This window comes from Periophthalmus magnuspinnatus, chromosome 15 (genome assembly GCF_009829125.3).
Source record: "Periophthalmus magnuspinnatus isolate fPerMag1 chromosome 15, fPerMag1.2.pri, whole genome shotgun sequence".
NCBI lineage: Eukaryota > Metazoa > Chordata > Actinopteri > Gobiiformes > Gobiidae > Periophthalmus > Periophthalmus magnuspinnatus.
In genome coordinates, this window is record NC_047140.1 from 6,130,212 (window position 1) to 6,157,769 (window position 27,558).

The following is a 27,558-nucleotide window of genomic DNA, read 5'->3' on the forward strand; positions in this document are numbered from 1 at the left end:
AGCTGTCAGACACAAAAACAAACTGGAAAAAGAACAGATTAAAATAAAGACCAGATGAACCTCACTGGACTGAGAGCTCATATTTGTCTTGCTGTTGTGATCGTGCCTGACCAGCCAGTCTCTTCTACATTGGTTTGGAAGGGTCTGGAATCTGACCATAGGACGCTCTAACTTGGAGCAATCCAGCCACAGTCGCTAATTTGTATCACGTGTCTCTCAAATGTGGAAGACATCAAAAATTCTCGTATCATTTAGAACAAAATATATAACAAGAGTTTGGTGTTTTGATTATTGATTCTACAGAAAAAATGCTGTTTTTTTTATCAGTCCTCTCAGTTGTTTTTTTTCCCCTCTTTAAAACATTAGCCACCATGTTTGTTTTTACCCAAACAGAACATGCGTCTCTCTGATTGGTTAATCCGCCTGTCAATCATGCCATCTGGAATCGGGGAGACAGGATACAGTTTCAGACCCACTCATCTTTGTAAAGTTCTGTCAAAGTGTGTGTTTTTGACTGGCCAGGTAAGTCGTGACCGATAACTAAAAATAAAAATCTATGTATTTTCTGAGCCAGTCACGATTTTGATTTGATCACAATTCATGCATTTTTCTATTGCCTTAAATAGAGGGTAAATAGTCATCTTTTTCTGAATGTTCATACTTTACTGTGAATGGTTAAATCCAGTTGTCACTCACTCAGAGCCTTGCAGAGACTAACCAGTAGGACGAAGAGTGGGTGGAAAAAAGCATCTGTGTTTGAGCAGACAACATTAAATAGAGAAATAGCGAACGGCGATAAGACCAAGACAGCAGATTGTCAGGGATTAGATCACAAGTCGATTTTTACAGCCAAACACTATCGATAAAGTTTTGTAAAAATAATTTCTGAGATATAATAAAAATCATTTGTTGTTGCTTGTGTAAACATACTATGCAATGGCTCACATAGACAGGGGGAGCTTAGAAACAAATACTGGTACAAAATATGAGTTGTTTTTTTTTAAACAACTGGACCAATACGATGTAATAAAAGCAATATGTGGGGTCATGGGGTCTCTTGCACATGGACAAAACAACAGTGTGGACTGGAAATCAAACTGCCAACCCCTGGGAGACTGGGCAATCCACTGAACACGCTACGCCCCTGCTTAAGTAAGAACACTGAAATCAGAACTTAAGTAGAAATAACAGGATCACCTCCCAATGTGGGATGAAACTTGGTAAGATGCATTTCATCCAAATAATTGCGGTACTTATCTGAACGAAAGAGTCATATTTGGTCCTTATCCAGTTTAAAACTCTAAAATGTTCCTAGCAATGTAAAAGGGGAGCAGGAATGCAGCTCAGACGCACTAAGTGAATGGGCACTTAGGAGTAGCAGATGGAATTAGCCTGTGTGACGGAGGGTGACTTTGTTGCTGCCAGTACTTAGCATCTTTATGGATTTCAAGTGCTCCTTTTAATTAAATTGGATAAAGCCATAAAACAGCCACACAGCTATTGATCAAGTAAGCTCCCTGCCCCACACAGAGATATTGTTTTACATCAGAGAGAAGGCAATTTGTCCTACTGTTATAAAAAAAAAAATAATTCCAAGAAATCTTAGACAAACAGTAAGGCTATTATGATTCTGAGAAAGGCACAAGGAAATTAGCAATGTTTTTACTGTGGATCCAAAAATTGCTCTCAAAACTGTAGCAACTTTTGCAGAATAGTGAAGGAAAATCAGATAGTGAATCGAAAATGATGATCTTGAGCTGTATCAGAACAAGTATAGGTGACCACACAGACTAGTACACACCCATGGAGCACTATGGAACCTACCTGGACCACTGAGGGATTACACAGATATAAGACCACATGGGAATAGAAAAGAAAGCACTTGGATTTAATGTTGAAAATAACAGTCTATTGTTGTATTGAAAGAGTGTTTTTATCATTGTAGCAGAATCAGTATTGAGTATCGAGTCTATTCTCTAATATCGTAATCGAGTTTGAAATTTTAGTATCGTGACAAAACTAAAAGGAACAATATATATTTTGTTTATTCTATTTATTTGTCCTTTGAAGCTATACAGTACAAACAGAGATGCAATGTCTTTTTCTAAGGCTCTTTCGAATACGTTTTCCAGTGGCAAAAAGCAAAGCCCCAAATTTTTGTAATGTTCTCAATGTCACTTTTCATTATATGTTAAAATATACCGTATATATTTCTAATTAGAGGCATTTTTCAGTGACCACTTCAATGCTGTGCCCATCCCCATTTAAACTCTGTAGTCTGTTTAAAGGTGTACTATGGAACTTTTCTGGTGGACATCTTAATTAGGGCAGCAAGATTATTTTAGTAATTGGCGATTATTTGTTAGTCAAATGATGTGTGCATATTTCCATTGCACAATGAGACTTTTTGAAAATATTATCAACCTAATAAAGTTTGTAATATGACAACTGGAGGCTTCTGGAGAGAATATTTATGAAAAAAGTGTATTATTGATGAAAATCAGAGGCAGTTTTAGATTTTTTGACATTTCGATTAAATCACACGACAGTCTTTGTTATAAAAGGTCTTTTTGTATGTGTTTTTGTCTGTGTTTAGTCTGTATAGACCCGATAATGATTACAATGATCAAAATACCACTAGAATTACATCAAGTCGATTAATTGTTACAACCCTAGTCTAACATGTTATTGCTTTAAACTTGTCTGCCCCCATGGAGACAAGCAGGTGATGCGAGAAGGCCAAGTTACAGGTCAGATCTGTGGAGAGGCAAGCCAACTCACATTAAGAATCCCTGCATGTAAAGTATTTCTCAATTATAAAAACATCTATAACTGAATAAATACAAGATAAAAATATTTATTGCCATACTCCAAGATTCCAGATAAAATATTGGCCGATATGAATATTAGCAGTTTGTCCATCTCCATTTCCAAGTGGAGATTAATATCACTATACCTTTCCCATTTCAAGACACCGCTTCCATCTATGAAGTAATATAGAGACAAGATACGTGCCGTCTCTAAGGAAAAGTGCCTTCAATAAGCATTATGTTTGGATAAATATTTTGACACAATGGTGATGAATAACAATGCCACTTGGGGAAAAAACCTTAGCCAACAGGTAATTATCAGCCTAAACTGTCAGATGATGCGGCACTGGAGAGAGACAGCCAAAGAAAAGGCATTCCCCTGGTTCACCTGCACCAGCTGCTGTCACAATGCTCCCGGCCCATCTGTGCTAACTGTGAGGTACAAGTGGGTTCCTCTGAGATCCACAGGCAGACAAGAGAGAAGAGAGGAGGCTTTGCTATGAGGAGATGGGGCTAAGGACTGACAAGGTATTTTAGAAATCTCTACAAGTATGGTTTGATGGGTAGGGTACTATTTTGAATGATATAATATGCTGTATACGGTCTTCGCTTTTCTGAGATTTTTCAAGGACTTATAAAATAGTAGCATCAAAAATGAGCTGAGTTACAATAATTTTTTAGTTGATTCAATAGGATGTTTTTAATAATAGGGAAATGAAAACAATAGGAAAACAATCAATAATGCCATTTAAAGGTCCTATATTAACAAAAATTGACTTTTGATCTTTAATCCATGTCACAATGTTTGAGTAATCTTGCATTATTAGTCTGTTTACATCTACAAAGCTCAAAATGCTCTGTTCCGCTTTGTAATGTCATGAAGCGGAAGTTTTCAAGTTAACAGCTACTTTTTAATTTGTTCAGTAGAGATTGGAAATTCCAGGCCTGAAATTATCCAAATGATTCTAGTGAAAGAGTTTGGAGTTTAAAAACACAGTGGAGCACTTCCTGTATTCCACAAGGTGGACCAGAGTATTTTCAGTTTGAGAAAAGAACTCAGCGTAAATATGCATGGTTTGTGTGTTGAACATGTGTGAATGAAACAAAACACAATTGTCTCCATAAAGATGTTATTACTTTGCCTGGAAAGTTACACAATGTGGTTTACATTTTAGTCTCCATGGAGACAAGCAGGTGAAGACATCAAAACTTTAACGATTAGTCAGAATTAGTGACACCATGACCAAACAGAGATGAAATCCTTAATGTTCTTTCATTTTTGTTTTCTAAAATGTTACAGTATGTGACCAGTTTTATGAATGATAAAGTAAATGTGACAAACGCAGCCCAGTAAAAAAACACTTTACATGAGTTGTACTTTTCTGGAGTACAGATTGAATTGGAATGATTGAATTTTGCTTATAAACCATCACCGTTTTTTTTTTTAAGCTTCCACGATCATATTGTGACCTGAATATTCATAATTATTGATTAACCTAATAATGTTCACATCCCTAGTAAGGATACAAATGTTTTTATATCATTTTACAACTCTTCCTGGTTCTAGACTAGACTAGACTAGAATAGAATAGAATAGAATAGAATAGAATAGAATGTATATACAAATACATCACCCACACCTCACTTACTTCAGTACAGAGCAGGTTCAGGGCAGTGAAGTCCCATTTCTTTGCATGGGCCGTGTTGTATCTTAGAATGGCATCCTAGAGGAGTCCAAAAAGACATTTAATGATAAAATGTGTACACACATGTGAAAAAGTGAAATATACACAAGTCATAACACAGATGTCAGTTGAAGAACTTTCAACTTTTGAAGAACTATACATGATCCGATCCTATTAAGTCTTAAGTGTTGAGCAAACCCTGCCATCTAGTGTCGATTTATGGAATTAGTTTTGAATGCCAAATTTCAAAACAGTTCAAATATTGGTTACTTTTTAAGTTTTTTGTTCAAACTTAGTTCATGGATTATTATTTATATATGGAATGGTGAATGAATGATGAATGGTGCTTAGATTTCCACAGCAGGTACAGGCCTCAAAGTATTTGGCTTTGGCTTGTAATATATGGAGCGTAAACCAAAACAAGCCTCAACGTTTATGCCAAAAAAAAAAAAGAATATCTAATTAAACATGTAGAATATTCTCAGATAAAACAGATCTAGAACCACAGGTTAATAAAGTACTGCGGTAAAAACTTTACATTTACATGAACTGCAATAATGATCTAGTCCGTCGTTAAAATGCAACTGACAAATCTGCAAATACATTCAGCACATTTACAGTGAATTTACTGTATTACATGATAAAATAAAATGACCCGTGACTATGTCCAAAGAATGTGTACTTCATTGGAAAATACTGCAGTACTTTGATCCACTTACCCTCACATCTAAGCTGCTTTTGAACCCTCCACGCAGGGCAGTGTGAATCAACTCCCATCGGCTCTGGACTCCTCCTCCATCCTATGAAAACAACACATTACTCACTAATATCTCATGCATCGAATAATCAAACTTAGCAGAGCGTTGTCCCAACCTCAGTCTCCATAGGAAAGAGGTTCTTGTCAGAGCAGGGCATCTTCACAGACACATCATCCCAGCTGTCCTTAAACTTGGTGGGAAAGGGTACAGGAAGTTCACTTTCTTTAAGGAGATCTGTCTGTACAAAGAGCAAACATGCAAATAAGAAATACTATATAAATGAAGGCTTAGCAGATCAGTTTTTTGTAGTGCAAATAATTTATATCTCATAAAATCAATTGCTATTGCAAAAGATATATGCAAAGGCCCAGAAAAGCAAGCATTTTTTATGACAAGCATTGTGATTAGATTTGCGACAATTTTATGTTATGACTCTGTTCAAAGTTCACGTCTACAAGAATTGACAAAAAGACAGAAAGAAATTACAGTACTTGAAAAATGTGTAGCCTTTGCGATTGGCTACTTGCGTCTATTCAAATTGAGATTTCAGTTCAATTGTCATCTTGGAGCTGTTGTACCAGCCTTAAAATATTTGACTTATAATATTTGGAGTGCAAACAACTTGTGAATCAAACAAGCCTAAACCTTTCTGTGGACGTAGGCAAAGATAACAAGGACTGAGCTGGCAGTGTCCTTGGAGCAGCACCTCAGAACAATTTCTCTTTCACCCCTGAGTGATAGGTTAAAATGCATATGATAGCTTAGACTACACATTTCACAAAAAAATAGTTTATAATTTTACTTCTTGGTTGAATGAACATGTGCAGTAAATATGACATGAGATAATTCATCAATATAAACTAGAAACTAATCATTGTAATTTTCAGATGATAGAATGTGGTGATGCCATACTCCCACATGGGTGCAAGAGCCAGATTTTTCTTATTAATTACGGTACATTGTACTTTGTCATGAAATATCTAAAAGGAAAAAAGGTTCACATATGTTGAACCTGGTGAGCAAACCCAAGAGCTCACTTTATTACAATAAAAATCAACATTAATTTTAGCTGCCATATCTGTATTAAATATTATTGGTTTATACAATGGTGTGATGTCACCTGAAGCCCAATAATATAAGCTAAAAAAGAGCTCATATATTTACATATAAAGCATGTTGACTTACCCTGATGGTGATGGTGTGGTTGGGTACTACCTTCAGGTGAGACAGAGGAGGGGCACACTGAGGCATTCTGTTCAGCTTGTCTATAGGTGTCCCAAGCCAGTCCCGGTCCATATTATGCAAAGCAAATGCTATGCTGCACAATCGAAAGAGAATCACATTTAAACTGTGTTTGTTTTGTTTACTGTTATTTTGGTAAACAAAACAAACCTAAAAGTCAAAACTGATTCATACATACCTCTCTGCCTGGGTTAGGAATTGAGCTGCCCCAGTTGATCCAGTGTGCACTGGTATCTGTGAATGGTCTGTTCCCATAGAAACAAGGTCTTCTCTTTCTTTGGCTAAACTTTGACACTCGGGGTGTTTGACAGGATGCGGGGACTCTCCAAATTCTGACCCATCTGAACACGCACTGCCTGCGTGAGTCCCATCTGTGGAGCTGTGCAGGGTTCTACACCCTGGGCTGTCTGGACTCAGCATCTCCACATCATTAGGCGTCCTCACACCTTTTAATGGACTACTACTAAGACACAAGGTGAGTTTCGGATTTGGTGAGTGGCCCACAGAGCAGGTGCTGGCACCAGGCTGGGAGGCAGGTGAACTGGCACTTGTTGCTCTTTGTCCTTTGGGACAAGTCTGACTTCTGCTGCAGGAGTGAGGATGAGCAGATGCTACATCATTTTGTACACAAGCTGTTACAAAGTCATTTGGATTGTCCAAGAGTCCGTCCTTTACAGCTGCTAGGCTCGTGTCTGGGATTGTATGGTTTACAAGGTCTGTTTTGGCCTCAGTGGTGACACTAAAATAGAAACACCGGTTATATTCTAGTAAATGGTAACAGTGGAGCTTAGAACAATGGCATGAAGCTATAATACACGTGCTCACCTTGTGTGTGGATCCATCCTTTCTTCTTTATTGACTTATCAACGCTGATAGGTTTCTATGGATTTCTACAGGTTTCTACATAAAGAGAAATGCATCTAGTTAATGTAGAACTTATAAAACTATATGAGTAACAATAAAAGAATGGAAAAGGCTATATTTTATGTTAACGCCATAACATAAGGCGTTGTCATCATTCTGTCACTCTTGTAAACAATAAGCTAGCTACTTTAATTAGCTTCGAACACCTTTCTGCCATTTACTTGCTCGCTATGTCAAATTAATTAGCTGGTCGCATAGATGTTGTAGCTACACGTTACATGGTCCAGGACAAGAGGTTTCAAGAACACACTCATCTGTAGCGAGCATTTCTGGATGGAAAGGTTAGCGTTGGGTAGCTAGCTTATCCATAAAAACATCTCTAGTCAGCCCGCAGGGGAGAAAGACGTGGACTTACAAGCATATCGCTGAGTGTGGGACTTCTTGGGGAGTATATTACATGTTTTTAGTGTAATCCGTTATTAAGGATAACGGGATAACGCCGCATTTTCCACCGTTCTGTTATTGCATTACTTTCATCTGGTTTGCAGCTGCAGTACAGTACAGGGAATCCCCTGGCCAATCAGATCAGCCCCTTGTGAGAAGAGGCGGGACCAAGTGCTCGTATCCAGGCAACGCAGCCGTAAAGGCGCATATAGTCGTGCTACATTTAAGGCGACAGTAAAACCTAAAATGACAGTGCTAATTATGCTAATAATTTAAATATCTAAGAAGAATTTCGACATTGTTTTTGGTATTTTGATAATAAATAAATATCAAAAACACGTTCTAACATTTTTATTATTATTTTTTTACATAATTCATTGTATTATTATTAAAACAACAACATACATACAAAAATACTGAAAGTGCAAATGTAACATTGATTAGGTAAATACTGATTTGGCAAAGTAGCATAAACATAAGTTGTTAAAAGCATCCAGTGACAGGGACTATAGTGTGTGGCTATATGGTGTTTCTTTTTAGGAGAAAGGTTTTACAATCTTCATGGAGATGTAATTCTGTGAAGAAAAAACATAGGTTAGAATTATGAAACTATTAAATTATTGAATATAACTGTTATTTACAGGCAGTGAGTAGAACAGGATCCCTAGGAATAAGATCACCAGCAGAAGAATAATTCCTATGATGAAAACCCATTTGAAACGTCGCCACACTATAAACTTCATGGTCTTACAAGGGCTGGTAAACCAGAAGAAGGATGTGTCTGGACGACTGCAAAAAAAATTGTATAATACATAAAAGTCAATAACAATGTCATGTTATATAGTAGTAGGTGGCAGTAGTACTAGTAGTAATAGTAGTAGCAGCAGCAGCAATAGCAGTAGTAGTAGTCATAGTAACATTGAATAGTTCCTACTTGGGTGGGTCCAGTCTAGGATTCATGTTGGGCTCATCTCTGCCTTTCCCAGCTGGTCTTTCCTCCATTTCCTTCTCTTCAACTATCTCCAAAGTCATCTCTACTTTGCCCTAAAGAAATATAATCTCTTTATAATCAAATGTACTTTTACTAAAGCATTGCATCGGGATAAACATACTCCAAGTGTACGTTCTCCATCCTGCTCGATGGCACAGGGCCACCAGCCGCGCACAGATCTCTGGGAGAAAAGAGAGTTTGCTGTGGGAGTGAAGGGACCAGAAGTAGCCTTTCCTCCAGGCAACATCCGAAGGCTGCACTTTTCTGGAGTTTTGGACGGTGGGATGAGGTTCAGGAGATCCAACTCAACAGAACCTATGGAAAAGTATTTAGACATTCAAGAAAATATATGTCATTTACAGAGGTGAGTAGTGCTTGAAATTGTACTTTTCAGTAGTAGTAGTATAGAGTACTTTTCTAGCAGCATATTACTTACTTATTACTTACTTTTTTAAGTAATATATTGTTCATTGTATAGGTACTCTTACTTGAGTAAAAGTTTTGGATCCTATTCCCACTGTGAGTAAATCAAGTGACAAAAGCTTTATGTTGACAATATGAAATGATTTGTGTTTCTTGCACTACTCATTTAGATATGATTTAGTTTGTCTCGTTTTTGTGTCTGTTTGAAAATACCAAATTTTGTGCATTACTCTTACTTGAGTTCAATCTTTGACTACTCTACCCCCCTCTGTCAACATGAAACTTATTCTGATACACTTACATACATTTAAAAAAAAAAAAACATTAGACTTATTGACAATTGAACTAAAATTTCAAATTTCATCAATTTTAATTTTTTAATTTAAAACTTTTCAGACAATAAAGGTGACAAAATCTCAATCCAATATGGCCGACCTCATGTTCATCATATGCTCCAATTCAACTTTAGGCTTGTCTCATGGAGCTCTGTCACTGTTCTAAATTTCATGAGTCTATGGGACAGTCGATCCAGTTACTTTGTTACTGACTTGGGCCAATATATCAGGCTTGGAAATACATATATATAGGTACAAGACTGAAAAGGTTTGCATATGTAGGTGCTAGTTTAGGGGTTGATTTTTAAGTCTCTATGTGAGAAAAATACATTTTGAGAAAGAGACATTTGAAATTACAATGTCCCGTATAGATCTATGGATATAAATTGATTAAATCAAATAATAAAACATCTTAGATCTGAGACTGGATAATGTTGTTGATTCCAGGTGAACTCTTATATATGCTGAGAGTACACTGACACTTTTTTTTTTGTCTCCCTCTTAAAAGTTTATTCCAGAGGACTTTGAGAGTGTGAAGGTAGAACAGTTATTAAAAGAATGGATAATACATTATTATTATTATTATTATTATTATTATTATTATTATTATTATTATTATTATTATTATTATTATTATTATTATTATTACCTAAGTAGTCATCCAGAGAGAATTTGTCATTATCCCAAATCTGAACGGTGAATTTCGGTGGGGTTCTGAATTCCGTTTTGTCAAGATTCCAAAAGTGCTCCTACAAAATAATACACATTAAAACATTTAGCATCAAACCATTTTACACTTATACAACTGACATAGTGGGGCTTACTTTTCTTGACACCACACACAGTTGTTCTGCAGGGAGGTAATCAAATCCAAACACGAACCTCCAGTTAAAATTGCCATCACCGTCCAGCGACCTATAGTGGACGTCTGTCTTCTGTTTGTCGTCCTCCATTCCTGGCATCCAACTACATCAAAATAGCATAAAGTTTAAACATAGCACAACAATTTACCAATATATTGCATGCACGTACTAGAATTGTCATAATTTCAGATGAAGGGAAGAGATTAACTTTTTTTTTCAAGAAATATCCCAAATTTATGACCCACAAATATTGAACCTTATAATTTTTGTTACCATTACTGAACTATAATACTGACAGAGAGGACACTGAACTTTGTGCCAGTTTTTGTTTTGTGCGGATGGGCCCAGTAATTAAAGAGATATTATAAACCGGGACAACAAATCTCCAATCTGACAGCAAATTCTACCATAGAGTTCTGACCAATCTCCAGCTCAATCAGTTTTATACAAAAAGAATTCAACCCATGCAACCCATATAAACTAAAGAGTGAACAAGATCTCACGTTATGTCAACAAGCGTTACCCTTTAACATAGATGTCACTCATGTTCTCTCCCGTGATGCTAGTTTCATCCAGAATGACGTCTGTAGTGTTCCAAATTACGGCACGCAAGCAATATCTGTTTTGAGATTTAGAAGTTTATAAGCTGTTGAAAAAAGTGCATAATTCATTGAGTTATGTTTAAATAAATATTACTTTTTGGCTTTTCGTGGGCTGATATCAAAAGGAGGCCCCGGTAATCCAAGGCTTTTAGGAAATATGTCAACCCACATCTGTATTTGTCCCTGTAAATTAAAAAAAAAATGTAATTTTGATTTCATTTTTTCTGTTTATTTCTGTTGTTGTACCTGGGGGAGGTTGGGTTGGTGAGTGCTGTACAGGGTCCTAGTTTCCACATGCTCTGGTACTAAGCCTTGTTTTCTGAGCACATGAAGGGCCAGTCTTTCTCTTGGTGGCCCCAGATGAGAATGGATGACAGTGTTGGCTTCTGTAAAACAAAATGACAAAATACACACACACACGATGAGAGTGAGCTTCATAGAAATTTGTAACCAACTGCGTATACTTAGGTGGACAAAATATCTAAGATTGTGAATGTAGTTTTGAAGGTATGAAACTTGATTAAAAACAGTGATTGTGGGTGAAGTACTCAGTTTTGTTACTTGAGTAAAAGTACAGATATTGAAGTAAAAAGTTACTCAAGTAAAAGTAAAAGTATCCCATGAAAAAATCTACTTAAGTGAACATATTTAAGTACCCATTTAAAAATGTACTTTAACAGTAAAAAGTGAAAGTATTGTAAAAGTGTTGTTAATTTGTTAAAGTGTTAAATGTAGTGATATTGATTAAAATTATACATAATTTGGTCAACAGTAAGTATTGAGTATGAAACAGCTCACCAAACTCTTGTAGACTGTATTGTTTTCCATCAAAGATCATTGTGGTCCCATTTGCCTCTACAGTGGGAGCAGTCACCCCTCTTATCTTCGCCACATTCTGGAGAATATGAGATGGTTTCAGCTGGTCTCTCCACTGATTGATCCCTGAGCTGAAAAGGTAGAAAATACATTACATTTTGAACACCAAACCAATGTATTTGTTTAGTGAAAACCACAGATATTTTAAAGTGGAACTAAACACTAATTCAGTATTTTGCTACTAAACTGTGTATGTGTTTAAATAGTATTGTCTACTGTTCATAGTCCTTTTTAGCAATATTAGTGCAAACTAGTTATATTTGTGCCTTTATGTTCAAATAAAAAAAATAAGTAAAAAAAAAAATCAAAAACTGCGTGTGTGCTGCCTCTTTTTTCAAGTATCAAAAATCAGATACTTATCAATATTAAAACTAGTATCAAAACTAGATCATTTGAGTGAAATCCAATACTAAAAAAGTCACATTCACAGGACAGAAATGAACCTTTCCTGAATAGTTTTAGAATGATCTTGAGCTGTATCAGGACAAGTATAAGACACATAGACTAGTACACACCCATGGACCACTATGGAACCTACCTGGACCACTGAGGGATTATACAAATATAAGACCACATGGGAATATAAAAGAAAGCACTACCATTCATCGTGGTGTCAGAATCAGTATTGAATATCGAGTCTATTCCTTATTATTGAAATCGTGTTTGAAATTTTAGTACCACTTTTTTAGTAACACTACATCCAGTGGCCATTTAAAGTAGTAAGTGACATCACACAGGTAGATATACTTACATACAGTAGGTTTCTGGCAGACCACAGGAAGGCCTAAACCGTGACAGAAGTCGGTTTTCTAAATCAATAATCGTTTCACCGACTTTTTCATCTCTGCTCAGTAAGTCGTAGTCATAAACAGAAATCTTCAGGTCCTTATCTTGAGGCAGGAAGCAGGACATCTCGATCATCCTAAATGAAAAGTATATTTTTATATAGTAAAAAAGTATAGCATTTTGATATGAGTATTAGAACTAGAGCTCACCTCCCAAACTCAGGATTAAGTGTATTTGGTTTGTAGTGATCTCTGTCATCCACCGTTTTCCTGCCCAAACTTATTTTTAGGTATGGATCACACTGAAATACAAATATGGGTATCAACATTAGTTATTCTACAGCAAATACATAGGCATAGCATATAATATTAATCTCTATACAGTATGTCTGTGTAATCCCTCAATCGTACAGGTCTGATCCATAGTAAAAGCCAAAAGCAAAATCTGTCAACTGGACAAAAAGTTATAGACGTTTTGGGTACTTCAGTACTGGTCAGATTACTGGTAGACACTGCCTTATATCTGAAAGGAGGAGCCAACTACACAGAAACTAACACACGCATTGTTTATAGTTTCTGTTTTTTAGCTAGGTCTAATGAGCTCCACTAAGTGTGAACTGTGCCTCATGAGTCATACTTACAATCATTCGGGCCTCTAATGGCTGATCTCACTCCTATAGCATACTAACTATGCCAATAGTTTTCTGTCCAAAGATGGATTCTCTTTCCTTACAAAAATTGCTTCTTTAACTCCCTTCTCAAACCATTTATTTTCTTTGACTAAAATCTGCACCTCACTATCTTCAAAGGAGTGGTTAGTGTCTTTAAGAAGGAGATGTACGGCAGACTGGCACATAGGTGTGTTAGTTTCAATGTAGTTAGCTCCTCCCTTCAGACAGATATAAGGCAGCGTCCACCAGCAATCTGACCAGAACTGAAGAAGTGGCTTGGATGAGCAGCAAGACGTCTTCACTCCCACAATTCCTTGTCCAGGTGATAGATTTGAATTGTTCTTTTACTATGGATCATACCTGGACGACAAGGGATTGCAAAGACATAGACACATGTAGACTGTCTGCCAGTGTGATTTTAAATACAAGTATTAATTGTTCCATCTGGAATGTCCCATAGTATGACATTAAACCTATATATGGGTCTTTCTACTGCTCAAAAGTGGTTTTAAAAATGTGCATTGTTGCTATGAGCGGGGTGCCTCTCCACAGGTGTGATCTGTAACGAGGCCTGGTTGCATCACCTGCTTGTCTGCATGTACATAGTAATGTTTAATGCCGTATGTGGGACATTCTAGGCAAAGTAATCAAATCTAGGGCTGAACGATTTGGGAAAAATAACAAATTGCAATTTTTTTGACAAGACAGAATAGCACAATTCTGTTCAAAGTTTAAATGTGACCAGAAGAATGAACAGAAAAGCAGAAATATGAACTGCCAAACTAATACAAGAATCACTTTCAGAACATGTTTGTATATTTTAATACAAACATGTATTTTATTTATTTTGTCGAATACGATATTTTTAATTGCTTGTGGAGGAAATTATGGTACTTTAAAAATTGCAGGCTTCACAATTTACTAATTGCATCCATTCAAATTGCGATTAATCTTGCTGCGCTACTATAAAGACAAGCAGGACTACCCTTTGCCAGAAAAGGTATGCAGTTATGCAAAGTTATGCCTTTAAGTAAAGATGCTAAACTTACCATGCCATTAGTGTCTTTGGGCTGTAGACTGATGCAGCGGACCACATAGATTCTGACCAGACACTCTTGAGGAGCACTTTCAGGGAGCTCTCGAAACTGACGAGGAGGATAGGGCACCCCAGGGTCATCAGGGAGAGGATAGATCTTGAAGGAGCCCTACAGTACAACAAAGACAATGCATCATCACTGTCTTACGTTAGAGCAATAGCTAAACTGTTGATTTTGCTTTTTTAATTGTTCAAGTGTACTATAAAGAATATATTTAGTTCCATGTATGTTCAGTATTGTTTTTAAGGTGTGACATATGGCAATAGAGCTCTAGATGTCTACAAAAATTATTGATTGGATGAAAATATTTCCTGCCGATTGACTGAATGCAAGTGCTCTCAAAAGTATTACCTACTATCTCTCTCTGACCCAAACTACACTCACAAGATTACAACTGCACTAGACTACTATTTATACTACTATACTACTATTTATAGTCTGGTATGTTTACATTCTTGTTGAATCATGTCTATTCATTAACATGCATTGTCCCAGTCAAATAATGAACTAACTAACTAAATAAATAAATAAATACATACATTTAAACCATGCTCTCACCTCTTACTTTATACCATTATTGATTCATTCATTTACTCAAAAGTAAAATGTAATTAAATAGCCCAATCTAAGCTCCAGTTACTGTCTTATTACCTATTTTTGTTATTGTTCTGCCGGCCTGTTGTCTATTTTGCACTAAAATAGTCAAGAATCATATCTAAAAATACATAGGTACAATGGTGATGATGTCTTTTGAATTGGGCTCTATATAATCCACCAAATAGAACTACATTACAATACCTGACCCTTATCATCCACCAGAGGGCAGACAAAGCACACTAAAAATAAATATAAGCACTAAAAGAACTGTAAGGCCCCCATATACTAAGCACACAGGTTATAAGATTTTGTAATTGTAAATGTACCTTGAACTCTCCAACCACAGATGGATCCTCCTCCTCATCATCAGTCTTCCCACGCTGCAGTTTGTACGTGCAGCAGAAATCTGTGAGGTTCTGAAACTCGGCCACTTCCTCCAGCTCACGATCATATACCTGAAACCACAGGAGGTTTAAACAGACATCTGAGGTTTTATTTAGATTAAAATAGACTGAAGTGCGTCTGTTGGCATCACCATGTTTGTTTCGGTTCACTTGCTTTGGTTCACTTGGGCGGGCCAATGACAAAGCAGCATTGGGATTTGTGCGGAAGTCACAGGTGAAGTGCCCGTCACTGGGCAAATTTGAACCTCACAATGGGAGTATGTCAAAATGGGTTCTCGTGAGTTTGTGAACTCACAAATATTATGAGAATCCATCTTGCTCTGCAAGATTAAAAAATCCCTTGACAAACATACATTCTTACTGGGAGTAATAAGGTCTCTCCTCCACAGAACTGACCTGTAACCTGGCCTGATGGTATCACCTGCTTATCTCCATGGAGATAGAGAGGTTTATTTCATACTGTGCAAAATTCCAGGCAAAACAGTATTTTCCATAGAAACAAGCAGGTGGTAGACCTTCAACAACAAGCTACACCTTTAAAAATGCTTCAACGTGTGTATCATATATATCATGTTGTAGCATAATGACCAACTTCCTAGAAATACACTTTGAATAAAATTAACCAGCATTCTCTTCCATGAAAGGTAAAGTGAGATCAAGTTTTTTGGTTTTATGTAACTCTAATATCACACTGCACTGCCTGGGCATGTCCGTACCTGTAGAGAATCATATCCTTTCTTAAGATAGGGCCCACATTTTTCTTGCTGTCCAACTGAGGCAAAGAACTTACTCCACCAGTCCACTGTCTCCTCCTCCTGTGTGAAAACAACAACAGGACTATTAAATCTTTCAATTATGAAACTGAACATTATATTTTTGTTGGTCCTTTTTGTTCTTTGCAAATTGCGTATTATATGGCACAGTACAATAAATTATTGCATTTTAGACAACAGGTAAAAAACATGCATTGAATTATATTTTTTCTTTAGTCCAAGTGTAGGCATTTAATAGTAATATAAATGTGCCCTTTTTTCCATCGTTCTTATATTCAATCATTTTAAAAGTCTTACCTGTTCTTTTTGAAGCTATAAAGAAAACAAAAGAGCATTAGTAACAAAACTAAGTATACCTAAACTGAAATGTTAAAGTCTACATATTTTGTATTATTTACCTCAGTTTTCACCATAGGTCTCTCTTCAATGTTAATGAAAACATCCCCACGTGATGCAGCTATCATTTCCACTGCAAAAACACACAGCAGTTCAATAAGTACTATAAATGGTGTAGTCTATGAAGCTTAAAGGTGTTTTTTACCTCGAGCAGACATGACCTCGTTGTTTACGTGGTACGGGTCACAGCGGAAGTCCTCCAGGCAGTCGATGGTGCACTGACCCACCACTGGTTTTCTGCCAAACGGACGGTGGTCTATGACTTTCAGCACAATCGGAGGAGTGTACATGTCCTCTTTGGGTAGGAGCTAGAAGGGAACAAAATATAACAAAACCACAGTATTTAAAACAGAACTAAACATTAAATCCACTTTTTTGTTACTAAACTGTGCATATGGTATATAAGAATTAGCTACTGTTCCTTGTCATTTTTGGCAGTTTTAGTTCAAGCTAATTGGATTTTTTTTGCCTGACAAATCCAGAATGATATCTCTCTGGATTTTTTTATACACATTGATATCAGTCTGGTCCCGACGTCCTGTTGCGTCTCAAGTCTGGTCAAACACGATCAGGCAATCAGATGCGTTTTTTCAGTGATACATGTGAAACGAAGGAGCTCATTGGTCACCTATGATTTACATATAGAGTTTAGTGCTTCGCTCATTGATTCTTCAGAAATCTGCCATGTTTTTCAGCCCTCTGTGATATTTTTTTCCATTATTTTTTCCAATGTCGCTCAATTGAAAACGGGGGAGATTCACCGGTGACCAGACTCGCATCTTCATAAAGTATTCAAGAAAATAAATATAAACACAAATACCACTTTTAGCATCAACACTGAACCAGGAAAGTTTGGGTTCTTCTTGAAGTTCTTGATGACAGCAGTTTGTACAATTTCACCACCGCATTCCACTACCAGACTGGGAGAGGAGACTGTGGCCAGCTGGTAAGTCTTCATGTTCCTCAAGCCCCAAGTCAACACCTTACAACAAAGGACAATAGAAAGCAGGTAAATACAAAACATTAAAAACATATCACACATTGTCTAATGATTTCTCAAATATCTGTATCTGTACCTCAATAGCGGTGAGTTGGACCACAGGCCTGATCCCTTGTGGAACCATGTAGAGCGACTCCCCTCGACGAGCAGGGACCAGGGGCATATTGCTGTCATTTGCCTACAATGAACAGGAAAGATCGTTACTATGTGTTACTCCTATAGAATTCATTTATTAGTTGAAAAAAGTAAAAATAGCGTGGTCAATTGGTTAAGTTGCTAGTAGGTTTTAAAGACACCTGATTTTTATTATCTTCATTCAGCACCTTAATGATTCACCACAATGACTTTATAAACGTTTTTCACACCTTTCAGAGGCTCCATCACTGTAATACTATCAACAACTAGAATGCTAACAGCGCACCAGCCTTACTTCCTGGTTCGCGGACTATAAGAAACGCTTCATAATTAGATGCAGACATGCACAGGGTGGTCTAATTTTGACCCTAAGAGCCTTTAAAATATACCTGAGGCAAAAACAAATATTATGTTATTACAAGTACATGATAAAATCTGGTATATACTGAAATAATAATTTTAGAGAAAAACACTAAAATATAAAGCTACGGTAGTATAAAACTATAAATTACATTACTATAATTGGACTAGACTTGGCCAAAATATCAGGACTAAACTAGGACCAAGTGTGAACACAGCCGTAAAGGTCCTATATTATGCAAAATTGACTCTCGGGAGCGTTGAGCTATGTTATAATGCTATTACCTCTTCAAAAATAACCCAGGAGTCATGTTTTGTTTCATTCACACATGTTTGAGTAATCCTGCATTATTGGGCTGTCTGCATCCCCAAAGCTCTGTTGCACCTTGTGATGTCATGAAGTGGTAGTTTTCAAGTCAAGGGATGAATTCAAATGATTCTGGTGAAGGTGCATTGAGTTTAAAAATGCAGTGGAGCAATTTATGTATCACCACATGACATCACAAGGTGAAACAGTGTTTTCTGTTTGAGAGAATAACTAAATAAGCAGGGAACTCACCCTAATTATGTAGGATTTGTGTGTTAAACATGTGTGAATGAAACAAGACACAACTCCAGGTCTGTTTTTGATGAGGAAACAACATTATAACACTGATCAGAAAACACAATATTATGGGTTTTAATATCCACAGTCCTATACCGTGTCTTTGAGTATGAGCTCTGCAGCCACCAGGACCTCCCCAGCACCACGTCCCTTCTTCACCACTGGGAACCACAGCAGCTTTGGAGCCACAGCCACAGCTGGGTTCAGCTTCACCACCGGGGGGCACGTGCAGCGGCCCATGGGCTCATCTTTACCCTAGTCGAGAGAGAACAGGAAATTAATACAGGAAAAGGGTTTAATGAGATGATCAGGCTTCAGGGATACTGTTTCAGTTACACAGGGTGGTCCGGAATATAACAGTTTATTATAACTTTGTCTGAAGCAGTATAAACATGCATTTGATTTATATAGCACTTTACATTACATTATTCATGATTAGCTGCTGCTGTGGGTGAACTGTTTTGTCTAAAGACACAACAGTATGCACTTGAGCCACTGTGACACCTGGTATTCCCAGAGGTTTCTCATCCAAGTACTAACCAAGTCCAAACCTGCTAAACCCCGAGATCAGACAAGCTCGAAAACAGCCCTAATTGTATGTTTCATTCTTATGTGAAATCACATACCACTTGGTCACTATCATACATTTCCAGGACCACATCAGGGGGGTTGTGGGCGACAGTCTGGGGATCTCCATAGATTTCAATATCTTCAAAGATGAGTGTCTGGTCCCAGGTTGGGTTTAGGGTGGCTCTGATCACCTCTGTAGTCTTGCTCACATGGAGGAACGACACATGTGCATAGGGATCTGATATGAAGAACAAGAAGAACAAGCATTTAGCCTTCAAGCTAATCTGTGTACTTCAATGATTCTCAAATCGTCTCAATAGTTTCCTTATTTCAAGAACTTAGTTTTAGTTACACATTTATCATAACATGCAATGAACTGATATATCAAAGTAAAATTAAATCGTATATAATGACATAATGACATTCTAAAGTGTCCATTTTACAATGCAGTTTTTTATTGTAAATATTGGGCTTATTCACATAAAAAGTGTGTATTCTATCATAAATGTGTTATTGTTGTCAAAAAATCTTAAAGGACCAGTTTTTTCACAACCATTTCAGCAAAATGTGTCTTGCCTCAGTACAGATATATTGTATAAGCAGCTCTTGAAGTGTGAATATGTCCGCTCCATGCTGTCTCCATCTAATTAGAAAGTGTTTCATTGTCTAATAATCAGGAAGTGCACGTTAGCATGTTAAGTGTTGTTAGCTTTACCGTCATGGCAAAACTCTGCTCTGGTCTCTGAGAGTTGTTAAAAGCACTCACCACGGTCAGAATACCTGAGGTATGTGAAGAATAACTTTGGACCACTGCAAACCGTTAAAAATTTACCAGTTGTGTTTTTCATGTTTTAAGTCAGTAAAAAACAGGTACAGCTCCTTTAATATGGCAAAATTGTGTACATAATTCTGGATGAAAAATGGTTAAGTGAGGTAAAAACTTTGTGGATTTTCAGTTTGGTTACTTTGTTCCCAGCCTTCCATCTAACACTATATGACATAAAATTGTACAGTATCTATAGACAATTTACCTAATAATTTTCCAAAAAACAAAATAATCATACCAGAAAAGCTATCTTTATCCATGGCACACAGATTCCTGGCTTGATACACGTACACTCTCAGATGATAGCGGTGGGAACCTAAACAACATTTGAGCACACTTTTATTAAGCAATGAACATGCCCATATCCCTTTAAATGAATGCTGTGATTACATGGTGTTGCTTTATCAGTCAGGAAATGTTTTAGAAGCAAACAGCTTTTAATCAAAACCAGGAATGTCCCTTGCACTTACGTTTAAAGTGGCAGGAAACTGTGGGCGTGTTGGCACCAAAGGTCTTGGCACCATCAGTTTTGCTGGTCTTTTCTTCCACATCAACTCCCTGTGAACACAGTCAAGCAAATTCATCTCTAGGCCCATAATTCTCTGATTTCTCAATGGGCTCCTCATGTTACTCTGCAGAACTGTTAATTTTAGATGTATTTCCTAACAGCTGCTGGGGAAGACACATAAAGGAATACTGTTGAAATGAGGATATGAGTCAGAGGGCATAATGAAATATGGTTGCTATGACTACCCAACCCATTTTTTAACAATACAGCACTGGTAAGATTAGAAATTGCAATTTTTCAATCATGAATTTGTCTGTTGTGTGAGGATAACACAAATTTCTTTATAGTTTCACACTAACAAACACTTTCCTGCCATTTAAATTAGGGATGACACCGGTACCAAATATTAGTATTACTGACAAATTTGCTGGAGCAGATGATGGTTCCATGATATTGGTTAAGCCTACATCCTGGTTGGGCCTTTAATTGGATGTAATAAGACTATTTACAGGCTGATGTCCTAGAACATCTGAACGAAGCTGTTCAGCAGAGATTTGAATGAAAAATAAGCTGCATAACACAATTGCATCTATTGTGTAATAAGTACACTGTGTGTTAAGGAAACACATGGCATTTTCCATCCCTACTCTGGTATTGGTTAATATTGGGTATTGTCAGTACCGGTACTTAAAGTCTAAGTATTGATATCGGAATCTCAAAAATCTGCACATCCGTAATTTAAATAAAGCTGATGAATTTGTACATGTTTATACTGATGTAACATGATAAAAACATCACGTGCCACCAATATTGAATCATCTCAGTGATATGAACTCATCACAGTGAATAGACAGGATGCTCAGAATACATAAGATAAGTGAGGGCTAATGCAAACCATTTAAAATGATCTACTTCTGTTTTTCACATTTTTTAGACAGTAAAAATCTGGTACAGCGTTTAGTACGGTAACTTTCCCAACCTCTACTGTCAGGTGTATCTAAACTTTTGTCATTTGGTGATCAAACCATTTTCTGAAACACTTGGATGTGTAATTACTCACTAGCGCCCCCTCTAGTTTAAAGATGGCAGAGGCCCCTATGCAATCAGATGGGACCATTTTCCTCCTCCAGCGGCGCCGGCGAAAAATATCAGCAGATCGTTCCTTCCTGTGAAACTTCCAGCCAATCAGTGATGAGTATTCCCATCCTTCCCCCGGATCTCTCCTCTGTAACAAATAATTCAACTTTAATTAACAAAATATCTTAAACAAATCTGCCTGAGGAGTGCATGACATCTCAATATTTTTTTTCACAATCTAACAGTATTTAGACTAGGATTAAAAATGTGAAAGTCAGATACTAATTAATACTAAAACTAGCATTGAAACTAGACACTCGTTTAAGCAAGTATTAATAGTAAACAAAAATGATATAACTGGATAAAATTTGACCTTTCCTAAACAGTTTCATCTTGAGTTTTATCAGAACTAAGGTGAGATCACATGGTATAATAAACACTATTAACACTATTATTTTGTGTTGAAAATTACAATTCAGTGACAGTATGGGCGACAGTAGCAGTTGGTAGATTGTTTGTTTGGACTGAAAGTTGGCAATTTGGATCCTGCTCTCAACATAAACATCATAGTTAGAGTGGTGAAATCCACTGACCCCCAGGTTGGCGGTGTGATTCCTTCTGTCATCTTCCTTCTATCTATATTAGGAATAGGTCCATTGATGAATGTCTTAACCTCCACTTTATCAAGCTCCTCAAATAATTTAGTGAAACCCCTTTTCAAGATTTCAGTCTGTTCTATTCTGGTGTCAACTGCAGCAATGTGCACAATCAGCTGTTTAACTCCTCAGTGTGTTAACAAAACACAGGAGTTTTGTAATCTCAGAAACAGTGTGACTGGGTTAAGAGCATGTTTAAATCTCTGATAGCACCATCTCCTAACAGCAGCGTATCTCTGACATTGGCATTTGGCACAGATGGCCTGTCTGCTAGTGCTCTTTTGCCAAATGACAAATATCCCTTTTCTGTTTGTATGTTAACATCAGTCTGTGACAGTGGTAAAGATCTATCTGTAAGCTCTATTTTGGACGATGTAACTATATTAGCGTTGTCTTTTGCCACTTGGTGTTCTTGTCTTTACAAATTTTTGGAAAGGACACAGTATCACTCAGGTTTAAGTTGAAAGTCGCATTTTTTTCACCCTCTTCTCTGAAAGTAAGTAATTTTTGTTAGTTTACTTAAAGGAAAATCATAACTAAACAAATATTCCAGCATTGGAAGCGGTTAAATAATCAAAAAGCAAAGTAAAGAAGGAAGCAGCAGAGGCAAGCAAGGTCTGCATCTGCACTTGATGTAAAGCTCTTTGAGTGCCTTGAAGGGTGAATAACGCTATATAAAAAAGTGACCATTTATTATTTACAATATTGCCTACAAAAGAGCTTTTAGAATTATCATTTAACTATTAAAATCAGTATCGAGTATCAACTCAATTATTCTTTAGCATCAAAATCAAGTTTGAAATTTTAGTATCGTGACAACACTAATTCAGACAATATTTCAACAATATATCAAGAATGTGCTAAAATGTGCCTGCAAATGTCTTGAGGTTCAAGTATCTTAAATGTAAATGGACCATAAAATGTACTTTGCTTGGGAGATGTTTTGATCTCTTCGAGGTAATTGATAGCTTATTTATAATTCATTTTGGATGATCTACTTGATATCCTAATTTTGCTAAAACAACAATTGCGATATTACCGGTATCTATTTTTGATATCTTTCTGTCATAATCTGTCTATGTAATCTGCCTATATAAACATTACCTCTGCAATCACCACTTTATCTGAGATCTTCTTTCTTCTCCGGACAAGTCTTCTCCGACGATGGATATGGTACATCTTTTCGGCTGCAACCCAGGATTTGGGCTTGTCATCGGGAGGGATGGTAACGCCGTATTCCCAACCTGGAATTTTAAGTAAGTTTATATACTGACTATACTGGGGTATATGACAAATGTAATTACAAATCCTCACCATTCTCATCAACAGCTCTGTTGGTGTCAAAGGTCCACTCGTCTTCCCAGGCCCATCCAGGGGGACACTCAAACTCTCGGAAACTTTGGGCTTTTTCTCCATTCTATATAAAATGTGTAATATAAAGTAACTGTTTTACAAAAACATATTTACTTTTTCTTGTATTATTGTAAACCTAAACCTAAGGAACCCAACTCATAATAAATATATACTTGAATGCAGTTAATGCATGCATGCTTCTGGAAATCTGAAAATTGAAATGAATAATCTTTTTTTGTTTTTTGTTTTTCTTGAGGAGTTAAACTAAAGGCCATTGGCTGTACATAAATATAAAACTAAAGAGTCCGACAAGAGCTGCAAGATGATTCATGATTTAATAGAAGCTACTATATAAATTGTTGCATGTAGCAAATCACCAAAGCTGAAATTATTTTGAGCTCAAAAAACACAATTAAATTAAATTACCAAAAATCTATATCTCTATACCCTGATCAGAGCTTCAAGGTAACAAAGTAAAAGTAGTAAAGTACTATACTTAAGTAGAATTTTTAGGTATCTGTAGTTTATTTAAGTACATTTTATAGTGGATACAAAGTACTTTTCATAGGATGTGAGGGGTTATTTTTACCATGTTCGTGATAACATCCTGACTAAAGTTTTTGAGTTCAAGGTTCTGTTTTGAGCAAACAAAAATAGATTTTAAAAAATCATGAGAAAAAATAAGGAATTGATTCATATTGGTACTGTTGACCAAAATATGTATCTTTTAAATACATGTCAAGACAGTTAACACTTTAACAAACACAGACTTTTTACTCTTAAAGTAAATTTTTACTTATACCCATAATACTTTTACTTAAGTTGATTTTTTTCATGTGATATTTTTACTTAAGTAACTATGTGTACTTTTAAAAAAATGAGTACTTCATCCACATACCACATCAGTGAATGGCTCTGCAGCAGGTTTCCACTCTCCACCAGGAAAACGAGTCTCATTCTCAAATACTTCATCCGTAAACTCTGTGTGCCCCGCGTCCGCTTCTGTCAGTAAACTGGACAAACAGAGAGGGAGTGGGGAGGGGGCTGAGTCAGGCTACAGCTATGTTCAACTATTAAAAGATAGATGGTAAAGTTCAAACTGGAGAATGTAAGCTCTTAGTCAGGACAGATAAAGGAAGGGGAAATGACCTTGCTTAAGAAAAGCATTCAACAACAGTACAACTCCAGTCATATATTTTTAGAAACCAACTTATTTTGAGTTTCTATTTTGTATTGTTCATGTTAGACAATGGAGCTCAACAGTTAACTCCCTCAGTGTTTCTTGAAGTAAATTTTCTATTAAAGAGGGGTATTTGACTTTTATTGGGTATTAACTGCTTAACACATAACATATTTAGATCACCATGTTACCTTCAATTGTTTTGAAAGTGTTATATTCGCCAAAAACAATGTAGTAACGTGTTTTATAAGATTCATTTTTGTTTTTGTCGCCCACCCCTACCCACCCTTTGCTTTCCATGCTAAGTCATTCCCCCTTCCGAGCGCTATCATAACACAATCAGTGTGCATCTCGCTAACAAAACTACTGCACTTTGCATCAGTTTACTGAAGTTCCTGTGTACAGTTTTGTATCATGTTTTTGTATATTTATTGAGAATCGTGGTGTAGAAGCATGGGTAATACTTGGGGGGGTATTGGATAAAATCTAACAGCTAACTGTAAGGAGGGTTCGAATAGGGCCTGAGAGAGATAGCTATATTACTGAAACATGCATGGATGACATCTAAAACCTCTTCAGGCAAGTTTCTGATGAGGAACAATGTCAGAATCAGTGCAATGCAGCATCTTTGGAACAAAAGTAGCCTGCATGGAACAGTGTGAAGGCGCTCTGGGTGAGTCCAAATGAGGAACTATATGCACTATGGACACGCAATGTATGATCTGTGACTTGTTTTTTTCCGCTGGAGCATCACTTTTATACTCATGAACTGTAACGATAACATGGCTGCCCTGTGTGCACAGAACAATGTGGCCTTGGACTCAAGTATTCAATGTAAAAATTCCATGACATCGGTCCACTTTCTGTATCAATAAAATAAGTCAACACAAATGTGCAACTTTCCAACTTAAACAAAATGAAACATAGCAACAAGGACCAAAATAGCACAAGAAAATTTTATTCTGTCAACTTTCCCATTTATGTGAGCAAAATGCGTCTTGCTTCAGTACAAATATATTGTATAACTCCATGAAACTAGAGTTCCATACCCTCTGGAAGCATTATTTATGCGTAAGGGGAGATGTAAGGCCTAATACATACAGGTAAACACTCCACAGCACAGACCGCAGAGCACCAAGACACACAAACACACACACACACACACACGTACAGCCCCATCAGCCTGTCGACATCACATAAAGGACTCATGCAGGACACTTGAGTTAACTGCAAACATCACACTGCACTGACACTTACTGTGTTGTTCTGTCTTGTCATGGAAGTGTGCTCCTCCTCGCCCTGTTTTTTCCAAATATACAATCCACAGAACACATTGTTTCAACTCCTTTGGTAACTTCTGCTGTCCCTTTCAGATGGCTCATTTATAAACAAGACAGCCACATTTGTCCAACTGTATGCTCTCTTATTTTGAACTGTTTTGGGGAGTGCAGAGAGCACATGTCGGTGTTGACCAATCAAATGTCAGCTCCACACGCGTCTGCTCACGTTTACTACTGATCCTGCACAATTATGTATTGTATATGAACTACTAGGCAACATGACCTTGCGATCATCTCTGGTGAACCTTATAAGTGGTTTTGTATTTTAAGAATTGAAATCATAACCTACATTTAACCTCAACACTAGTTGCCACCAACGATAGCCAATAAGAGGGACAGTCGGACCAATCATTTCCGGGGTAATGTAATGTCTATGAGGTTTTTGCCAAGCGCCACTAAAATCAAATCCTGCCAGATCAGACAGTGGACAAGGAGCTGGCAGGTGGATGTCACTGACATAAAACACTTTACAAATGTGAGAAAAACTTTACCAGAGGACACTTCTGCTTTTAGAAAGGTATGTCTAAAGTGGATTTAGCGTTTAGTTCCACTTTAAATCTAAACAGAGTAATGGATTGTATTATAGCTTTGAACGTACCATCGCTCTGGGTCAACAAACCAGTCGTCGGCCCACTCCCATCCCACAGGTGGCAGGAAGCGCTCTTGTTTGAGTTTCACTTTTCCCGTCACATCCGAGAATTTATGGCGCCCAACAAGTCCCGTGGTTCCCCATTTTTCCAATCACCTTGGCTTGGTTCTCATACTGCAATGAAAGAGATACTATGTGAAAAACTAAAAGATTACTTAAGAGCTATTTATAAACCCTTTAAAATGCTATATCGTCCGAATGTGCAAAATTCCAGAATGGAGGTGAATAGAGGCAAAATGAAAAGGACCACAGCAAATGTTCAATGATAAACTGACATTAGACTGAAATGCTAAACGTTTTAAGTCGTTAAAACAAAAAAAAACTACAATTTTGAATTTCCAGGGTAGAAATGACAGTTTGCTTTTCTATTACAAAATAAGAAGGAAAAAATCTAGCCTCAAAATTGTATTAAAGTGTCACAAAAAGCATAATTTGTGGTAAAGCATGTAATATATTTGTAGATAAAATAAAAAAGTACAGTACGTTCAACATTTCTGTCCAGTGAAACCTAATAATCAAGATATTTAAATAATCAAAAATGCTAAACATGTGCAATTATCTCTTTGTATATTTATGGAGAATTGGTGCGTGGAAGCATGACATAGCATGACTGTAAGGAGGATTCAAATAGGGCCCGGGAGAGATTGCTAAATTACTGAAACATATATGGATGACATCAAAAAC

At 36.8% G+C, this 27,558-nt stretch overlaps 2 protein-coding genes across 3 annotated transcripts in view; both read right to left on the reverse strand.

Moving 5' to 3' along the window:
- Positions 1-7,933, reverse strand: part of parga (poly (ADP-ribose) glycohydrolase a) — a 38,685-nt gene extending 30,752 nt beyond the window's left edge. Inside the window, exons 1-7 of one of the 2 annotated variants that reach the window (XM_033979960.2) lie at positions 7,775-7,933; positions 7,321-7,395; positions 6,674-7,234; positions 6,439-6,571; positions 5,369-5,491; positions 5,215-5,295; positions 4,460-4,534 (exon numbers count right to left, since the gene is read on the reverse strand). In XM_033979960.2, coding sequence (XP_033835851.1) covers positions 4,460-4,534; positions 5,215-5,295; positions 5,369-5,491; positions 6,439-6,571; positions 6,674-7,234; positions 7,321-7,337 — 990 coding nt within the window. In that variant the 5' untranslated portion in view covers positions 7,338-7,395; positions 7,775-7,933. Of the gene's footprint in view, positions 1-4,459; positions 4,535-5,214; positions 5,296-5,368; positions 5,492-6,438; positions 6,572-6,673; positions 7,235-7,320; positions 7,419-7,774 lie in introns of those variants that run through there. The other variant, XM_055227356.1, reaches the window with a different exon arrangement.
- A 403-nt stretch (positions 7,934-8,336) lies between these two features.
- The window catches only part of myofl (myoferlin like), a 32,838-nt gene continuing 13,616 nt past the window's right edge, over positions 8,337-27,558 (reverse strand). The window contains 30 exon segments of the mRNA XM_055227362.1: positions 8,337-8,378; positions 8,445-8,592; positions 8,738-8,847; positions 8,916-9,109; positions 10,202-10,301; positions 10,377-10,518; positions 10,939-11,034; positions 11,112-11,200; positions 11,264-11,403; positions 11,816-11,964; positions 12,645-12,815; positions 12,889-12,980; positions 14,399-14,554; positions 15,370-15,498; positions 16,164-16,262; positions 16,518-16,532; positions 16,619-16,689; positions 16,762-16,924; positions 17,437-17,598; positions 17,693-17,794; positions 18,812-18,970; positions 19,342-19,523; positions 20,350-20,427; positions 20,582-20,669; positions 21,680-21,844; positions 23,457-23,596; positions 23,667-23,769; positions 24,604-24,718; positions 26,824-26,960; positions 26,962-26,988. Of these exon segments, the coding sequence (XP_055083337.1) occupies positions 8,340-8,378; positions 8,445-8,592; positions 8,738-8,847; positions 8,916-9,109; positions 10,202-10,301; positions 10,377-10,518; positions 10,939-11,034; positions 11,112-11,200; positions 11,264-11,403; positions 11,816-11,964; positions 12,645-12,815; positions 12,889-12,980; positions 14,399-14,554; positions 15,370-15,498; positions 16,164-16,262; positions 16,518-16,532; positions 16,619-16,689; positions 16,762-16,924; positions 17,437-17,598; positions 17,693-17,794; positions 18,812-18,970; positions 19,342-19,523; positions 20,350-20,427; positions 20,582-20,669; positions 21,680-21,844; positions 23,457-23,596; positions 23,667-23,769; positions 24,604-24,718; positions 26,824-26,960; positions 26,962-26,988 (3,561 nt within the window). The 3' untranslated portion in view covers positions 8,337-8,339.